Source organism: Denticeps clupeoides, chromosome 3 (assembly GCF_900700375.1).
Source record: "Denticeps clupeoides chromosome 3, fDenClu1.1, whole genome shotgun sequence".
Lineage (NCBI taxonomy): Eukaryota > Metazoa > Chordata > Actinopteri > Clupeiformes > Denticipitidae > Denticeps > Denticeps clupeoides.
In genome coordinates, this window is record NC_041709.1 from 30,161,474 (window position 1) to 30,179,871 (window position 18,398).

The 18,398-nt window shown below is 43.0% G+C and overlaps 1 protein-coding gene across 2 annotated transcripts in view; it reads right to left on the minus strand.

Annotated features, from left to right (window-relative positions):
- Positions 1-18,398, minus strand: part of sfswap (splicing factor SWAP) — a 63,001-nt gene that overhangs the window by 26,661 nt on the left and 17,942 nt on the right. For both annotated transcript variants that reach the window (XM_028973970.1, XM_028973971.1), the window contains exons 7-11: positions 18,062-18,209; positions 12,647-12,902; positions 12,401-12,559; positions 12,151-12,244; positions 616-703 (exon numbers count right to left, since the gene is read on the minus strand). In XM_028973970.1, the coding sequence (XP_028829803.1) occupies positions 616-703; positions 12,151-12,244; positions 12,401-12,559; positions 12,647-12,902; positions 18,062-18,209 (745 nt within the window). The remainder of the gene's footprint in view (positions 1-615; positions 704-12,150; positions 12,245-12,400; positions 12,560-12,646; positions 12,903-18,061; positions 18,210-18,398) is intronic.

An 18,398-nucleotide genomic window follows, 5' to 3' on the forward strand; every position in this document is an offset into this window, starting at 1 on the left:
CAGCTTTTTTTTTTTTTTTTTTAAAGCCCCAACCTGATTGTGGCGGTGGATGCCGGTCGACATGACTGTACCAACATGCTTCAGGTGCGTTACGAGTTTTTTCTCCACACCTCACTTATCCATTTTATTGCCTCAGCTTCCCTGAATCACCTGACCGCTTAGCCAGAATAAGATGATAGCGGTTAAAAATGAACAGCGCATCAATAAATCACACTACACACATGTACAGTCCAGAGTCTCTTCTCCCAGCTGCCTTTCAGCAACAAGAAACCGCAAACAGATTATCAGGCCCTTAAAACACTTGCAATTTTAATTTAGATTTTCTTTTTATTTCATATATTGTTTTAGTTTCAGCTTAGTGAATATTCTTCTAAAATTGTGTTTCAAAAGAAGAACTACGTTGAACTAATTGATATTTGATCATTTATAAGTCAACATTGTCTATATGCAGAACAATGTAAACAGGAGAAAAAGCGAAACGGTAAACCGGCGAAACCTTTCGAAAATTTGGTGCATCTAACTTTTGTGGCGCACCAGTGTAAAAAGTTCGTCTAGAGCGTTGAAAGGTCAGGGTGAGGTATGTCCCATCCAGGAATGAGCTTCATAAGGCCTTACCTTTAATTAATTTGCCCTCGTTAGTAGGCGGGTCAGAGGAGCAGTTAGTGGAGCCGTCCGTCTCGGAGTCGCCGGGCCCTTCGGAGCCCTGATAGAGATATAGATAGAAATAGATTGAGAGAGAAAGACATAGGCAGAGAGAGAGAGCGAGAGAGAGCGAGAGGTTAAGAATGCATGAAGGCAACAGAACACTTGTCAGTGGCGTGGTGGGGAGACAGACAAGTGTCAGTGAGTGAGAAGTGTTCCACTTGCACCAAGCTGACAGCAGGTGATGTCACGCCTGACAGGCAGTCACTGACAGCACAGAGAAACACGAAAAAACAAACAAAACCCGGAGCAGAGACGACAGGAGCGAAAATGAACTGCTGGAGCAGTGACGTAAAGATGACTGGTGGACATTTCTCTGCGGGTCATATGGAGCAATCTTACCCCGCCTTGTACAGGCCCGCTGACCTCTGAACTCTTAAAACACACACTAATGCTACTGGAAAAGCCTCTGCAGGTTGGCCCAAGAGAGAAAAACATTTTTTGAACGCCTTTACTGACACCTTATAGTGCAGAGAAATGCAAATGTCTTGATTCTGTAACAAATTGAAAGCTTTTCTGTGAAAAGTAATGCATCATGGAAGAATCCCAGCCAAGTTTCTCTAACCAAATTCAAGGTCAACTAAACACGGTAACCTGAAGTGAGAAAAACAAATGACACCCGAAAGTGACCTTTTACCAGCTTCTTTTTCATTTGTGTGGAAAAGCCTTTTAAGCCATGCAACGGAGCAGCTTAATACTTATTTAATGTCAAATCATTTGATTTCCTTATGTAATTGTAATCTGTAAGCCAGGGTGATCTTCATGCTTATCAGACACATAGAAAACACTCTGACTCCTCAGTTAATCCTGACCAGCTTTAATCAATGTGAAACTTGTCTGATTACGTTTCCATATATGGTAATGGTAAAAAAAAAAAAGCTGATCACTGAGATTGAGCTGAAATTTTGATCGTATAAATGTCTAGCCTTACTAGTGACACACTTTGATGTTTTCCCTACCATTCTCTATGTGTGACTATGTGTGATACGAATCACAATACGATTATATCACAATATATTGAGATGTGATTATTGCGATATTCAACAGTATTCTAGTTTCTTCTTACATGTTGAAAGAGCTGTTATAATGTCATGTCGCCTGAAAGCCTGAAATGTCAGGCAGCGCCATCTACAGGAGTGGAGGTTGTAGTAACCCACTGACTCACTTCTGCTGACCTCGCTATAGAAAATGCCTGACAGCACCACCCAATTTGTAAACAAAAATATCAATATTTGGTGTCCCTGTATAGATACAATATCACCATTGTGAAAACCAAAAATACCAAAAAGAAAAAAGAATGAATTGAGCTGATGAGGAGAAACCAAAACTTATTTCCCTCCTCCACTCATCTTTGAAATTGCTCACTTCATCTGTGTGCAGGTTCTGCGAAACACCACGCCGCTCATTACTTCACCAACGAACAGACAAGGACAAACCCCCGGAATGCTCAGAGCTGGCAGTGGCCGCCACTATTGATTTGCCTGGCAACAGAGTCCCCTGAGCCTCCTTCAGCATGGCTGAAATCGGCCCACAGGACCCCCACACCACCACCCATCCCGCACCACTCTTCTTCTGCTGGAGGAAGACATACATAGAATTCTGATCAACAGAATAAACTCCAGAAAAAATGGCAAACAAGGAGGAGAATACGACCGAACATTAAACTAAGGATGAGGAAGGAAAAAAGTAGGGGGGGTGCATATCAGGTGTATAATGGGAGAGTTTCAGTACAGGTCAGGCCTATTAAGGCTGTGACAGTGGGTTCTCCAGGGAGACGAGAGGGGCGCGGAGGGGTCAGGACACCATTAGCCTGTCAGAGCAGAACGTTCCAAGAACAGATCACACACACCTGACAGAGGAAATATAGAGATGGTGCAAAAACGTGGTCAGCAGCAAAATGAAGATGAATAAAGAAAAAAAAAAAAAAAAAAAGCCTATTATAGGACACCATGCTAAACTTCAACATTGCCTAAAGATTCTTCATCTCGCTCTCTGTATTTTAATGCTTTTACTTTTTGGAGAGTCAGGAGGCATCCAAGCTTGTCCCTGGATGCCAGCAATGCAGCAGGTAGGGACATTGTGTTCTTGTTAATGATTAATGCGACCATCTCAATTTTTGTGGCTACATTTCACTTTCACGAAGTCATCTCTAATTTGCTGTAATTGTCAAGAGATTAGTAGGTATACTGCACGCACATGCACTGTTACGTCCCTGGACGTATGCTCCCACATGTTCTGTGTTTCTGGCTGTGTTTTTGCATCCTGTCCCTTTTAGGTTGACTTCGTGGGAGGAGTTGAGGTCTATCAGCTCCATCTGCCATTGGTCACCTCCACCTATTTAAAGAGACTTCAGATGGTGTTCGGGAGGTCCCCAGGGTCCACGGAGTTTTCCCATCCCTTCCTTTATGCTGTTTTGATGTTGGTTAGCTGTCCTGAGTCTTCTGTCTTATTGAACCTGTTAGCACACTGTAAATAAAAGCACTGTTTGTATCGTTTGTTTGGTTGCATGTGTAACAGGGACCTCCTCCTCTCCACACCCTTGTTGCGTTTCTTAGACCCCTAGACTTAGGAACGTGACAAATGGGGGCTCGTCCGGGATGTTTTTTCCTTGGTTTGGTGTTTGTGAGCAGAATCATATATCCGGTAAGTTAGGGTGTCTCTTGGGGTCTTTGCTGTGGCAATTCCCTCCCTGCAGAGCACCACTTTTGTTATTTTGCTTTTTTATTTTTCCTTTCTTTCTTTTGGAGCTAATCCGGGTGGGGGTACGCCGTCACACGGACAGCCTCAGCTTGAGTCTGACCGGGGTGACGTTCGGCGTTCAAAGTTACCTCCAATCGGTACCCTCCGAAGAGCAGATAGGTTAAGGTAACAAGTTTGTGCGGGGCAGTTGATCTGTTTGTGTACACAGGTGTGGGTCTAAAGTAGCACAAGATTAGTTTTATGTGTGGTGGCTGTATTATGTATCATTTGTGGACATTCGTTAGTGTTCCTTCTGCATTCGTTTGGCACAGTGTTTGAAAGAGACGCTGTTTGATTTGCCGTGTGGTCTTCGCTCACTCTCAGTAGTGAGGTTCTTCGGCGGAAGGATACACTTTCAGTTGTGGAGCGTGTTGGTCAATAGGAACGTTTTTCCCAGCCCTGCCTGTTGATGTGCTCTCGTCAAGCATTTCTGCCGATCTGGCGAGTGACTCTGATGCGGATGTAAAAATCCGTGAGTGCTCATTGGAGAAGCCCGAGTGGCTTGATTTCAGCGAGAGTTTGTCCAGAATGCGAATGCCGTAACTACGGGCTCGCAAGATGGTGCAGGAGCTTCAGCTTTTGCCAACTGGAGTGTCAGCATGAGCTTGAGCTCAGAAAGTTGGAGTAGGAGGTTTGAATGGAACGTGAAGTCTAGGACGACTGTTGTATGGCGGTGCGTCTGTTTGTGGGCCTACTGTCTCTCAGGGTATTAGTCCCCAGAGCAGTGTGGAGTGCCCAGTTCACCCTATTATTTTTCCCCATCACTGACATTTTGTATTTCTGTGGATGTGGGGGAAATATTTTATTGGACCTTAGGTTGCTTAAGTTTGCCCTATTGTACAACCACCAGCCTTGTTGCTTTTGAGTATACAAATTTGTTGTCCACTGCTTGTTTTTGGACCTTCGAAAAAATTGTGAGATTCGTTGAATAGTGCAGATATCGTATTTGAGGGGCAATGCTTTATCTTGTGCTCTCTTGGATCAACCGAAGGGTTGATATTTGGTGGTGGGGGTGTTACGTCCCTGGACGTATGCTCCCACATGTTCGATGTTTCTGGCTGTGTTTTTGTGTCCTGTCCCTTTTAGGTTGACTTCGTGGGAGGAGTTGAGGCCTACCAGCTCCATCTGCCATTGGTCACCTCCACCTATTTAAAGAGACTTCAGATGGTGTTTGGGAGGTCCCCAGGGTCTGCTAGACCCTTACTCTTTCGGGAGGTCCCCAGGGTCCACGGAGATCTGCCAGGAGCTCCGTTGGGGATCTCATTCGTGTTTCTTGTTGCTTTGTGTGATAGACCCTTTGTTGTTATCTGTTAGCCTGTCATGTGCCGTTTTTGGTAACTTGTACGTGTTTTAGTTATCCCTGCTGTTTTCCCATCCCTTCCTTTAGGCTGTTTTGATGTTGGTTAGCTGTCCTGAGTCCTCTGTCTTATTGAACCTGTTAGCACACTGTAAATAAAAGCACTGTTTGTATCGTTTGTTTGGTTGCATGTGTAACAGGGACCTCCTCCTCTCCACACCCTTGTTGCGTTTCTTAGACCCCTAGACTTTGGAACGTGACAGCGCGCGCGCACACACACACACACACACACACACACACACACACACAATGCTGGTTTGAGACACTCCGGGAGAGAACCTGGAAATAGTCTAAATCATTTATTTTCCGAGCGACTACAAGGGTGTGAGTTACAAATGAGAAAAAAAGAACTCAAATGTAACCCTTTAAAAAAATGATAAAAACAAAACCATATTTTATAGTTTTGTGGATTCAAATGCATTGCTACATTAAGCCACTGTCAAAATGAAAGTGGAGGAAAGCTTGGTGAGTGATTGACAGGAGGTGAATGACTGAGGACACACACACACGGCAATCAGAGGGTGTATGAGTTCTGTACAGAAGATTAAGCACAGAGCTGCTCCCTCACATCATTAGCTACTTCATTACATCCCAACATATGGTGCAGAATGCATGAGAATACACACACACACACACACACACACAGAGGCCTGGAATAGGATGTTCGACTCAGCCACAGTGAGTAAAATTAGCACGACCATTTCCATCCACCTCTGTCTCAGCACTGCGGTCCGAATAGCTGCAGGGTCAGGGTCCGTACACGAGACCAGAGAATCAACAAGGGGTGGGACTAAAACGGACCAATCAGGGGGCAGGCGTGGAGCCAGCTGCTGACAAAGTGGGGGGAAGAGAGGAAGAGAAACCAAGAGAGCGCCAGGAAGAAAGAGTGTCTAATATAAATCTAATGAGTGAAGAGGTGGAACAGGGAAAGGGACATGAAAAGAAAAGGGGAGTGAGAGAATGAGAGGAAAGAAGTGAGAACAGTGCAAAAAGACTGGCAATGAGAGAAGTCAGATTAAATCAATGAGGTGAGTAAAGAGAAGGCTGTAGAGGATAGAGGTGGCCTGTGAGAATGAAAGTTTATGCTTAGATTTATTGCTACAATTTCCTTATATAAAGTAATGCAACACAATTCTTTCCCTACACAAGACCCCTAATCATAAAATCACCACCATAAAAAGAATATACATGACAGCTGAACATGACCAGATTCCTGAAAGCATCATAATACAACTTTCCCATGATGTATGGAAGGCATTAACTAGAGGTGCTGAAATTAATCGTATAATCGATGAATCACGATGCAGACGTGCATCGGTGCAGTGCAGAACATAATTACATCATAATGACTTTGCTTTGTGATTTTTTTTAGTCAGAATAAAAATTATTGTTAATTAGTGCCGGTACTGACTGGGCCAGAATGATCTTCAGGGTACAGCGCCGCTCCGGGTGCTCCGGCGGCTGTGATGTACTTTTGCGCGTCCAATAGAATCGAAGCGGGTGAATTTTCTGCCGCTTTGAAATACACACACAAAGCAAGAAGGGCAGAAAAGCTGTTCTTTCTCTGAGTGTCCAGGGATCTACAACACGACATTAATCGCCTTACCGGGAGTTCAGAAAAACGCGCATATTCTTTAGCGCTGAGCCCTGCGGCACATTCGGTCTGAAAGAGACTTTAGATTTTTCAGGCAACCATCTTGGAAGAGAACAATACAAACATTTTTCTGCTCATTGTAGTAAATTAAAAAGTGTGCACACGGGTGCACGAGACCTTAACTCTTGTATTTGAAAAAAAATCATGTGACTATTTATAAAATGTATGGCACTGATAATCGGAATCACATGAAATTGTGAGACCAGTGAAGGTTTACACCTCCCACAGTGACTGTGGATGACTGAGTACAGTGCCGCTCTGAGTGAAAGTTTCAGCTGCCACCGTGCTCTAATTTGAAATATGTTTTTTCACACGACCAATAGAATCGAAGTGGGCTAGTGTTCAAAACACACACATACAAAGTGGGAATGGAGGATCAGCTGATCTTATCAGTCTCTGAGTGCCCAGAGTTATAGTCTTACTGGGTGTTTAGAAAACCACATGTATTTTATTAAACCCAGTCAGTATAGCAGTATAGTCAGTATAGCAGCCATCTGCTAAACCATGTAAGTACCTAATGAAATCTAATTAATGCCGCAATTGCATATTGGGGAAGTGACATCATCTGTGTGACCAGATGGGAGATACAGGACACAGAAATCGTGAAATAATAATGTGATCAAACGAGCTGAAATAATGTCTCGTCTCAATTTTAACAAAAAGAGACATTTTCTCGTTTTCATGACATATCTGGTTTTTAGTCAGATATATTTAGTTAGTCACATCACCAGCATTTATGGCTTGTCATCACAAACTTGTTGAGTCACAAACTATGTTGACAAACACTAATTTGTACATCCTTCAAAAAGAAACATTTTATAAAGGTTTCTGGTTTTTATTTACTTTAATTTAGTCCACTTTAGTGTGGCCAGGTCCCTGTGGCAGACCAAGGGAACGTAGCTTCCTCACTGCGGTGAATAACAATCCTCCTGGCGGACCGGCATGCGAGGTTCTGTTCCGCACAGGCCATGGTTCAGTCCCTAGAAGGGGTCACTCACACCGCAACATCCACACACAACTTGCAGACATCTCTCAGGGGGCGTCGACTTCAAAATCCCCACAACACATCTCTAAATTTTTTCAGTTTTAAGTTGTGATTTTTGTGCACAAAAATCTCTCAATTCACTGTTTCATAAACCAGAAGAATTAAAACCAGCATGACAGAGAATGTAGAGACAAAAGAAAAATGATGTTTTAATGCGGTCACATGCCACAAAACTCCCCTCAGCACCTGCTGTAGCCAGTGGCCATGGTGTCATGAAAAATGTGACATTACTTTTTATGTATTTAAAGATGCTTGGCAGAAATCTGAAAAAAAGAATGAATGCTAAATAGCACAATTAATTAAAAAAAATATTAGCCGCAGGACCCAACCAAAATAAAGTTATCCCCCCCCCACACACACACACTCACACCTGGCTCCACTCTGCGGCCTTTAACTAAAAAAAAAAAAAAAAAAAAAAAAAAAAAAAAAAAAAAAAAAAAAAAAAAAAAAAAAAAAAAGGTCGACAGCAAGGAGTGTAAAAAGGTAGTAAAAGCTGCAGTGAGGGCTGTACGGAGCTGTAAAAGGGTCTAAAGGGGAACCGCTTGGCAGTGGCAAGACCCTCAGGCCAGTACTGTAGGATGAGGGGGGGAGAGGAGAGAAGAAAAAAAAAATGTACCCAGGAGCCAAGCAGCAGTACAAAAAGAAAGAAAGGATAAGAGAGGAAGACAGGAAATATAAGCAAGAGGGTCTACCCTGATTGAGAAGGTGTGTGTGTGGGTTTGTACTATACCTTCTAGTGACATGCTGGAAAATTGATTCTTGCTATTAAACATGAAGGTGAGTGGATAAAGCAGCTTAAGACCCAGGAGAGAAAAAATGGGTGGGGCCTTAAGGAGAAAAAAAAAAAAAAAAGGAGGTGCTTACATTTGGTCTTAACAATAGATTGTTACTCATATTATTGTCACTCAAAAAGAAACCCAGAGCTGCCAGTCTGTTCACATTCCACAAACACAATGTATTTATGGACATTAATACATCAGTTATGACAGTTACTATATGTGATGGCTGTAATTACCCACCCCAAAAAAAACGCCAAACCACATTTCCGAATGGAAAAAGTCCTAAAACCTGGTGCTTTAATTTTTGCCACAAAGAAAGATAGAAAGACTGAATACCAAATGCCAAACTTGCCCAGAATGAGGGGGTGGGTGTAGAGTGCAGCCCCCTCCCAAAAAAAAAAAAAATCTTGAAAAAGAAAGGGCTGCATACCCAGCACTCTATTCAGAAAGATACTGAAATAAGGAGTTTGCGCAATATAAAAATATAAAAACAGCCTGCACCTCAAAAGAAACGCAAACTATTTTTCCGGTATGGGACTCTAGCAACAGTCTCAGAAGTAGGCAAAACAAATAAATAAAAGAATGTCCCAGTTTTCCCACAATGCAACAGGGAAAAAAGGCCGATTCTTATAAACCTCTGAGCACGAATAACAACCCACAAAAATATCAAAAGCAGTCGGAGGAAAGTGCTTTCCTAAAACACTGGCAGGGATTAAACATTTCCAGTCTTCATTAAGAACAGAACATTACAAGAAACAGTTGGAGCATTCTCTCAAATGCTCCAACGGAGAACCGCAGAAGAACCCGCATCTTTCCCGCCCTGAACAATGCATAAATATGCCATGACTTGTGCACACAAAGACAAAATCCCCAGCAAACCAATAATAAAAACACTAAGAAAGCATTTGGGGCAGAGACTGTTGCCTGAGCAACCAGCTACGGTACGGGCGTGGCGCCGGACTGCTGCTGCAGCTGATGGACTGACAGTGGCCTTGTGTCGCCAATGATGAAATGCTGTGTAACAGTGAAATAAAGACCCAATGAACAGAGAAAGGGGGTGGGGCAAAGTGTAAACAGAAGAGCTCAGAGAATGATCTTCCACCATGTGAAATATTACAAAGAAATAGGACAAAATGCAGTTTATTTACAGCATTTACCAGACGCCCTTATCCAGAGCGACTCACAATCAGTAGTTACAGGGACAGTCCCCCCCTGGAGATACTCAGGGTTAAGTGTCTTGCTCAGGGACACAATGGTAGTAAGTGGGATTTGAACCTGGGACTTCTGGTTCATAGCCACTAGGCTACTACCACGCACCCACAGTTGTGTTCTTTTCAACATAAGCACAAAAATAATGGCGTGGGGCCAATCACCCACCCTGCACCCACCACAGGGTGTACGATTAATATATTGCACATGAATTTGGATGGTGGGAGGAAACACATTGCACAACCAAGCAAGGTCTGAGCCGGGATTTAAAAAAAAAAAAAAAAAAAAAACCTTGGAGGGGTGACAAAAATTCCTTCCGAAATTCAGCCGTGGTGCAGAATTATAGCCCTTTATAGATTTGACAATGAGATTTCCCTAGGTAGCTTTAAACGCTAATCAGGAGGACAGAGGCGGGATGAGAAGGATCGTGGAGGAGTAGTAGTGTAACCTTTCCCCTTATGTCTTAAAAAATTCCAATAATTCCGCTCTCTGAAGGGCAGAGCAGAATGGCCAAAGCACTCTTTACACCTGTCACCATTTCTTAGTGACCTTTAAATTTTTATGTCAGGGGACCTTCAAATTTCTCTCATTCAGGCCACATATTTTCCAACGCTAACGCCTGAATTACACTGGTAACTGAATATATTACCAATTACACACATTTACAAATTTCAGTTAGACTGAAGAACATAAAAGTTTGCTGCACAGAAGAACGGAATCGATTAAATTCAGCTCTGGGCATCGATTGCTGTTCCCCATCTTAGACCCAATACAGGAAGAAAATACGAAGCAAAAGCCAAATGCAGCGTAGCTGTGATTCCGACTTGCCCCGGCTGCTGGTGCCGGCTTTTTGAGTCGACCTACCCCCCAAACCCCCAACCACCAGCTGCAGATAGAGAAATCTCTGCCTCTGACCGTTCCAACGCTCATCCACTCCTACACCAGATCACTGCATATGATGCACAGAGCTGTGTAACTGAATGATATTAAATAAAAAATAAATGAAAAAAGATGATAGAGAATCTGGATGTCATGGGTCAGTTGCCGATAGCAACTGAAGATCTCTGATAAAAAGAAAAGGTAAAGACTTCTTCCCTAGAGGCATGAGACAGGAGTGTGTAAAGAAAACCAGACAAGACTACATGGGCTTAAGGTGTAAGCGGGTCACGCCCTCAGCACACCCAGAGATCATGACACCAAACCTCACCCTGCCATCAAAAGGCAGCACCACACACACACTCACCAAGTACACACAACCCAAACTCTAAAGCTCCGAGAACACACACCCACGAAATCAATAGGACTTAACGTGAACTTCCACCCTTGCACCCCCAACTGCGTGCCAAGGTCAACCATGGTTGCTTGGAGCTCCCTCCTGAACAAACTAAGATTCATGTTAGAAGTCATTTCAGGTCCAACAGTCTCTTTTTAGCACATCTGTCTATGAATGAATGAAGGTGCATATAGCCACTAAAGTCTTTTACTGGGGATGAAATGAGCATTAAATGGCTGCCTTTCAACGCCGTTCTTTTGTTTACTGTAATGTTATTAGCTTCTGGCTGCGTGTGTGTGACAGGCATTTAAATACACCAACTTAAAAGCACAGATTTAACACTTAACTTGCATTTTGCAAAATGACAAAAAGGCATCAAAATCCCATTGAGGAAGACCTGTGACCTGATTTCACTAATGAGCAAAATGAGGGCCCGTGTTCCCCTCATAATTACTCCCTAATGCCAAACTGACCATTAACGCAACCCAGTAATCAGGAAAAATAAACACACACAAGTAAGGCTGACTGGAAGCTGTGGTGTGCAAATGTCTGGGAGCCTCTCCAGTCTCGCGGGGTAAATATTGGCCGAGCCGCAGCAATCAAACAATAGGAAAAGGAACATGCAACATTCCTTTCCATACCCCAACTTTCGTGCAGCATCCTTCTGCATGTTCGGTAACAGGAAAATAAAACTGATTTTACTGACAAAAAAAATTTAGGAAGTGCAGCAATACATCAAAATTGCAAAAATGTTGTGGTGATTACTTGCGCTGTTTGGCTGAATTCACTTGAACTTAATCTCTGCTTGCACTTGTACATCTCACATGTTTTAGTATAGCAGCATACATAGCAGCAAACTTACTCACACTAGTTTGACATTTTTAATGTTTCGTTACACTTGGTTAGGGAAAAGTTAAAAACTGAAACCTTCCCCAACATCTTTGAATTCAAATTAGGAACAAATTAGGTTGTCAGAACATTGAGAACAAGATGCTGCTACTGTAGCAAAAGAAACGTCATCCAGTCATCTGTTAAATCAGGTATCAGGTATACAGGCTCTGTTGTGGACTTCCAGAAGCCATCTTTCAGCCTCGCACACATACATTCATATGAAACAAGGACCACTGACATGATCGACTCCGAACAGGGCTAACATGGTTGGGAAGAAATGAGGCCTTAAAAATGACGATGGTACAGCATGACGTCCAGAACGACAATGAGCTGCTCCACAAAGAGACCGTTTCGAGGGGGCACAGAAACCCTCCGCAAAGAATGATCTCTAAAGCCACATCCTGTGATCGGCCTTGCTCATGTGCAAGAATGAAATAAATAGAGAGAGAGAGAGCGAGAGAGAGAGAGCGCAGAGTAAATAGACCATGTAAGTGGTCGTACCTCTGGCAAGCAAATCCCTGCCTTCTGCATGAAGTAGTGCTTTTTGAACTCGTAATAAGTGTTGTACTGGTGCCAGGACTGCAGGAAGTCAAACCTGCGGGCGAAAGGAGAGCGAGAAGCACACAGACCCAGAGGAATTAATTGACATTGACGAGCAATGGGAGGCAGTGTTTTAAGAACATTACAAACGGGCAGACTTGAATCCACAAGCAAAGACCCGCACGTCTCAGTGACCCGGCACGGTGCTCACCGGGGGTCATTCTTTGCTCGGACGCTGGCCTCAAACTTCACTCCGTTCCGTGCCACGTACTCGGCCAGCTTGTCAATCACAGGCTGGATGTCGGGAGGCGGGGGGATTATTGTCGGGTTGGGAGCCGCAGTTGTGGTCACGGGAACCTGAGGGTGTGAGCTGGTACACACACAAAAAAAATTTCAATTAACAAAAGATTTCATACGATCCTGAACAAAAGAAACAGAACAAGTTTCATTAAGACACCTTGGTGCCTGGGTGGTGACCACAGGGTTGGGGTGAGAGGTCTGGGTTGGTGCCATGGCTGGTGCTGAGATCACCGGGTCAGGAGGGGGCGTGGTCCCAGGAGGAGGGGGCATTGCTGAGGCGGAAGGTGTAGGCATCACGCCCGAGGGCACGGAGCTGTAATAAACACCGGCATCGATCCCAGGAGGTGGTGGCGCCAGGCAGTAGGTACCATCAGGGAGCAGGCAGTACCCATAATACATTGCAGCTACATTAGCTGTGGAGGGAGGAAAAAAAACAGCATTTTATTTAGCCGTTATTTACTTAGTTTTATTTACTTTATTTACAGTCCTTATTCTGGATCTCATGGCATCATCTGCATTTCAATACACTCAAAATCTGCCCAATAAAGCATTTTTTCTTCTTTCTTAGAAAGTCAGTGAGTGTCGGTGAGAGAGAGAAAGCGAGGAGATGGAGGAAGCTGGGACGGAGCCTCCATTTTAAAATGGGACCACTGTTGGGAAATGAGTTCATATGTATTCTGCCGAGTGCCTGCTGCGGTGTATCCTCCCAGCGAAAGTGACAGCCGGCTGTCTGAGACGCACCCGGCACCAACTGCTCAGCGCTAATCCAATTTCTGCCTCTGCTAGAAATGCGTGGCACAACGGGCGGGTGCACACCACACCCGTCAGGCGTGTACACATGCGCATACAACCCCATTCACCCCCCATGGTCAACGGAAATTAGTCTGCAAAATAAATCCACGTGCCAATCAAATTCTAGTAACATTGCCATGGTCACTAAAAAAGTGGAACTAAAACAGACCCCATTCTGAAAGTCATTATTTTTAGGGTGACATGACTCAGTATTAGACACATGGATGAAATGACAGATCTGTCAAGTCTCCAGGTCAAGTTGAACATTCCTTAGTGAGAGGTCTGTGCTCATTACACCATGCTGCCTTCAAAGATTATGGGATGTGTGCACCACCACATGGAGTCTCATGTGATATGTACTCTAACATTCCTAATGTTCCCGTTTATATCCTGATACAATATGATGCATTAAGAAAGTCAATTTCTAAATATATTTTGGAGACATTTTAGATATTTCCAACTCTCTGACTCCATTCTATGTCACTATTTCTTCATTTCAGGCTGAATTGTGATAAGCCTTCACAACTTCATTTATTACTGTACATTTTAGAAAAAAACATTAATCTGACAGTTATATTCTTTATTTTCAATGATCAAATAACAGTTAACATTAAAACGTGGAGTCTCTGAATATCTAAATGAGACAGGAGTTTAATTGTACATGTATTGTGATGTGCATTGTATTGGGATATCATCTACACATCATTCATGTTATCCATTCCTTTTTGCAATCCTAATTCAAGAAGAGAGGGAGGATCTAGCATACATGATGAGAAAAGATGGTGAAGAAAAGGTGTGGAAAAATAGCTCAAATGTGACTAGGTGGAAAGAATGAGAAAAGTGTTTCTGATAAAAAGGGGTTTGAGCTGATTAATATTTGCTGCAGAGAACTGAAATTTTATTTTCATAATTAAAAGAAAACTCAGTGTTGTCATATTTGTTCAAATTTAAGGTGAAGCAGGTTTTTGTCATATGGAAGCAGGTTAACTGATTAACCTTGAACCTCAGTGTGATTCAGAGAAATGACACTTGGGTGCACACCAAAACCACACAGAGACTCCCCAAAAAGAAGGTCTCTCAATCCAAAATCAAATAGTGAACTCAGGTGAGCTCAGAACAGGACCAAATGCTGTTAAGAAAAAAAGAAAAAAAAAAAAAAAAAAGAATTGAGAATTTACCTGTGAATTTACAGATAAATTTCAATGTAGTTTGTACACTAAGAATATCGTGAGATGAATTACAGAGAAATGTGGAGTTGTGAGATGGTGCTCAGCCTCAGTATCTATATCTATTAATCTATCTATCTATGGCCTCTGCATCCAAGCACAGCTCAAATGAATTGTTATTCTCTCCCACGCCTCCCTGTTTCTCTACCCAAAATAGGCTGACGATTAATGAACAGAGCAACAAGACATGACTCAACAAACCCTCTGAAGCTAAACGCAGGGAGAAGGTGAACACAACCAAAACCAGAAAATATAGCAAACAAATACACAAAATGAACATAGACTGGGCATTGGAAATTATTTTTGCTTTCGAATAGGTCTTATTGGTTTCCTAATACTGTATCTGAAGTCTCTTTACGAAATTCAGCCATTGTGCAGAATTACAGCCCTTCTGAGCCAGTTCCACAATTTTATTTCCAAAGGACGGGCGAGAAGGGCGGACCGAAGAGGAGAGTGGCCTATAGGATTTGAGAGGGCATTCGTGGAAATTACGTAAATGAACACCAATCACCGACCACAATCGCCGCAGACAGGGAGTAGGGTCAGCATTTTTCCAGAAAAATTGTAATTAACCCAATGGTTGTTCAGAGTCTCGCATGAAATCCATTTTTTTTTTTATCCAGTCACTGAACTGCAACGCATTAGAAAGGGGAGGTAACCTTTCCCCTTACGACTACAATAGGGGACAAATTCCAGATCAGATCGTCTGAGCTACTGCGCTCTAAACAGTGAAGCAAAATGGCCAAAGTACTCTTTACACCTATCGCCATTTCTAGCCACTGCAGGACCATAGACAGGCCAGGGGAACTCATACTAAATGTTAAATAGTCTCACAAAGGGGAAGTCATGATTGGGGACCTTTAAACAAATGTTGTCTTTTCATTCCTTCACTCTTTTCACTCAATGCCTGTTTTGCTTGCTGCCGCACTCTTGCTCATCATGGTGGCAAATATACTTGAGTACTTGTGTGGGCAGCAATCTTCGAGAAACATTGCTTCTGTGAGCACCTTTTTGAAAAGTGTGCAGAGGTGGTGAACAAAAAGAATAAGAAAACCACAAGAGAAGTCCAGACAAGTACTGTCTATGCCTGTCTGGGACCCAGAATGCTCCATGACCAGCGTCGCTCGGGTCAGTGCGCTGAAAGACACACGCCTCATTGATTCAGCGGATCGGTGCTGGCTGCCAAGTGCCAATACGATGAATGAACTCTGAATACAGAGCAAGCCCTTCAAACGGAGGAGCCTCCTCTGATTACATACAACACAGACACCTTAAAAGTAGACATGGCGGTATCACGAAACAGGGTGCTCGACCCGACTGTCTTTGATCCTCTCAAACCTATATTTACCCAAGGATATAAGGCAGAGAAGTAAAGCTGAAAGAAGTGGAAGAAAAGGACTGTTTTCACTCCTTTTTTTATAAGAACTTCATGCACAATGTTGCTTCAGAACAGTGTATCTTGTGTTTGGCAAAGCCTTTTTGGGCAAAACTGAAAGAGAGTGATGTCGGAAATTGAGACACTATACATCCTGCCTTTGTAGCCAATCACATTCCAAATTTCTCCATGTCTTAAATAGGACCTGCAATTTCACTCTGCGCTCAGAATGCTTCATTAGAGAAGAGCCAGTGCCACAGTGGACTAGACACAAAGGTAAGTGTGCAACAAGGACCTCAAGAGGCTAAGTGCTGTGCACTTAAAGCAACTAATGTCCCCAGTGGGACAAGGTCGCTTTTCAGAGGAACACTTCAGGATTTTGCTCAACTGTTGGCCCACTTCAGTGCTTATGCACAAAATCAAGACATTTGGACATTCCGCCAGTGACCAACCGGATGCAAAATAATTATGGAAATGATATCACAGCACTATAATCACAATACGATGTATTAGTATAATTCTGAAACTAATTCAAATATATGTTTATAATCCTTTCCTGACTGACATGGGTAAAACTACAGCAAATAAATACAACATTTAGCTACTTTCATCTTTGTTCCAGTTAACTTGTTTTATTTATTATTGCATTTATATATTAATGGCATACATTTATTAACCATTTGGTTTTCATATGGTTGTGCAATGACTTCAGTATTCTATTAAAACTGCATAATGTATTAATATTGCACAACTGCTGCCATTGAGCTCTTAAAATGGCAATGAGCAGCAGTCATGGGTGGACCGATCCAGCTCGCCTTGCTCATTTAGCCACTTAGTGTTTTCATTCACTGTTAATCCACTCAGTCAGCAAATTCTCTAGCAAGGGCTCTCACGCAACATAAAGGGAACATGTGGGCTTAGCTTATGATCCATTTTCCCCTTTTTCGGTCATGTCCAGACTTCACACAGCTTCTCAGCGCTGTCATTACAGACCTGCACAGCGCCAGCGTCCACTGAAGCCTTTGGTGGAACAAAAGGACATTTCCATTCTCAATAGGGCTCCCAGCTTGGTGAATACACTTCCACTGTCAGTATAAAGAATGACACACTAAGAGGTGGAGACCATTCAACCTTCACCACTGGTGAAAGGAAGGGGTCTTGATCTTCAAGAATAAAAGCAGCCTTCAGTCGCTGGTTTTAGAAATGAAGAGTTTATTGGCTCCACCCTTCGCTGCAGACACCAGAGTGCTGCCTCTCCAAGAATTCTAGCAAACGGAGGAAAGAGCCTCTCTTGCTCAGTCTCTGATGATTAACTCATAGCTGAATGCCAGTTCCTCTCACCTAATCCATTTCAATTAGAATGCCATGACATGTCTATTTAACCTGGTGCTGATGGATGAAGCAGTGAAGGTCTTTGCCTATTTGCTAGTATTTTTTATTTCCCCCCACTCCCGAAATGAAACAGCACTCAGACAACATGAAATGGCTTTTTCGCCATTCCAAGGTTTCCTGGTCTTAATGCCTGAACCTGGTAGTCATTAATTTCACAGACACAGGACTCAATCCCACTGACAAAGATGTGAACACAAAAAGAGGGCTGAAGGACATGCTTTGTTGGAGAAAGGCAACCAACATTTACATCGGAACCAATAGGATCAAGAGGTCTGACAGAAAAATGAATAAAACGTGAATGTGGTAAATAGTAGTAAACAGTGCACTAGCCTGAATCCAGCCTGTGTGTTGGAAAGAGAGTGTGGTGTATTGAATGCATGCAAATATTGAATTCATTGTACAGATCCTCTGTCTCACAATTGCCTCTTCTCAATTCACTCAAGCTTACTTGGTAGCTTGTTTTGTCAAAGCTAAGCAGCACCACTTTAGGATACATTTGGTGAAATTTGCCATCCCTTGGGCTATGTTAGCATATTTGAACGCTAATGCTAAGTAGACATTGGAGAGATGGGTGCATTAAAAAATGAACGGCAGCCGATGGGAGTATGAAGGGAGAGTTAAAAGTATGAAGCTTAAAGTTTCAACGTTTTTGAAGGGAGTTTTATGTTTTAAGTTCTTACGTTTTAAGGTTTTGATGGCAGGTTAACAAGGAAGCTAAAATGGAGGCAGTGCAGCAAATGAGCTAGTTTTTGACCAGTGGCAGCTATACCTTTGTTCTCCTACTTACGGTCAGTGTAATCCGGTTGGACGGCGGGCAGAGGCTGTGTCCGTTCTTCCTCAGGCTGGGTTGCCATGGCGCCAGCGCCGTTCCTCTCCTGCTGCGCTTTCCGGACCAGAGCCGCTAATGGGTGGTCTGGGTCAATGACCTGCAGAGGCTGGGGCGCAAACACAGACATTAAGGTCCAGCACACTGCAGTCCTTCTGAGCAATAAATTACAATATTGACAATTAAGTCATGGCAAGGCCACCTCTGCCATCAACTGAAGCTGAAATGAACATTCTAATAATGTTCATGACAGTGAAAATCCACAAAAAATAGCACTGTTCTTCCCAGTCAGATAGAC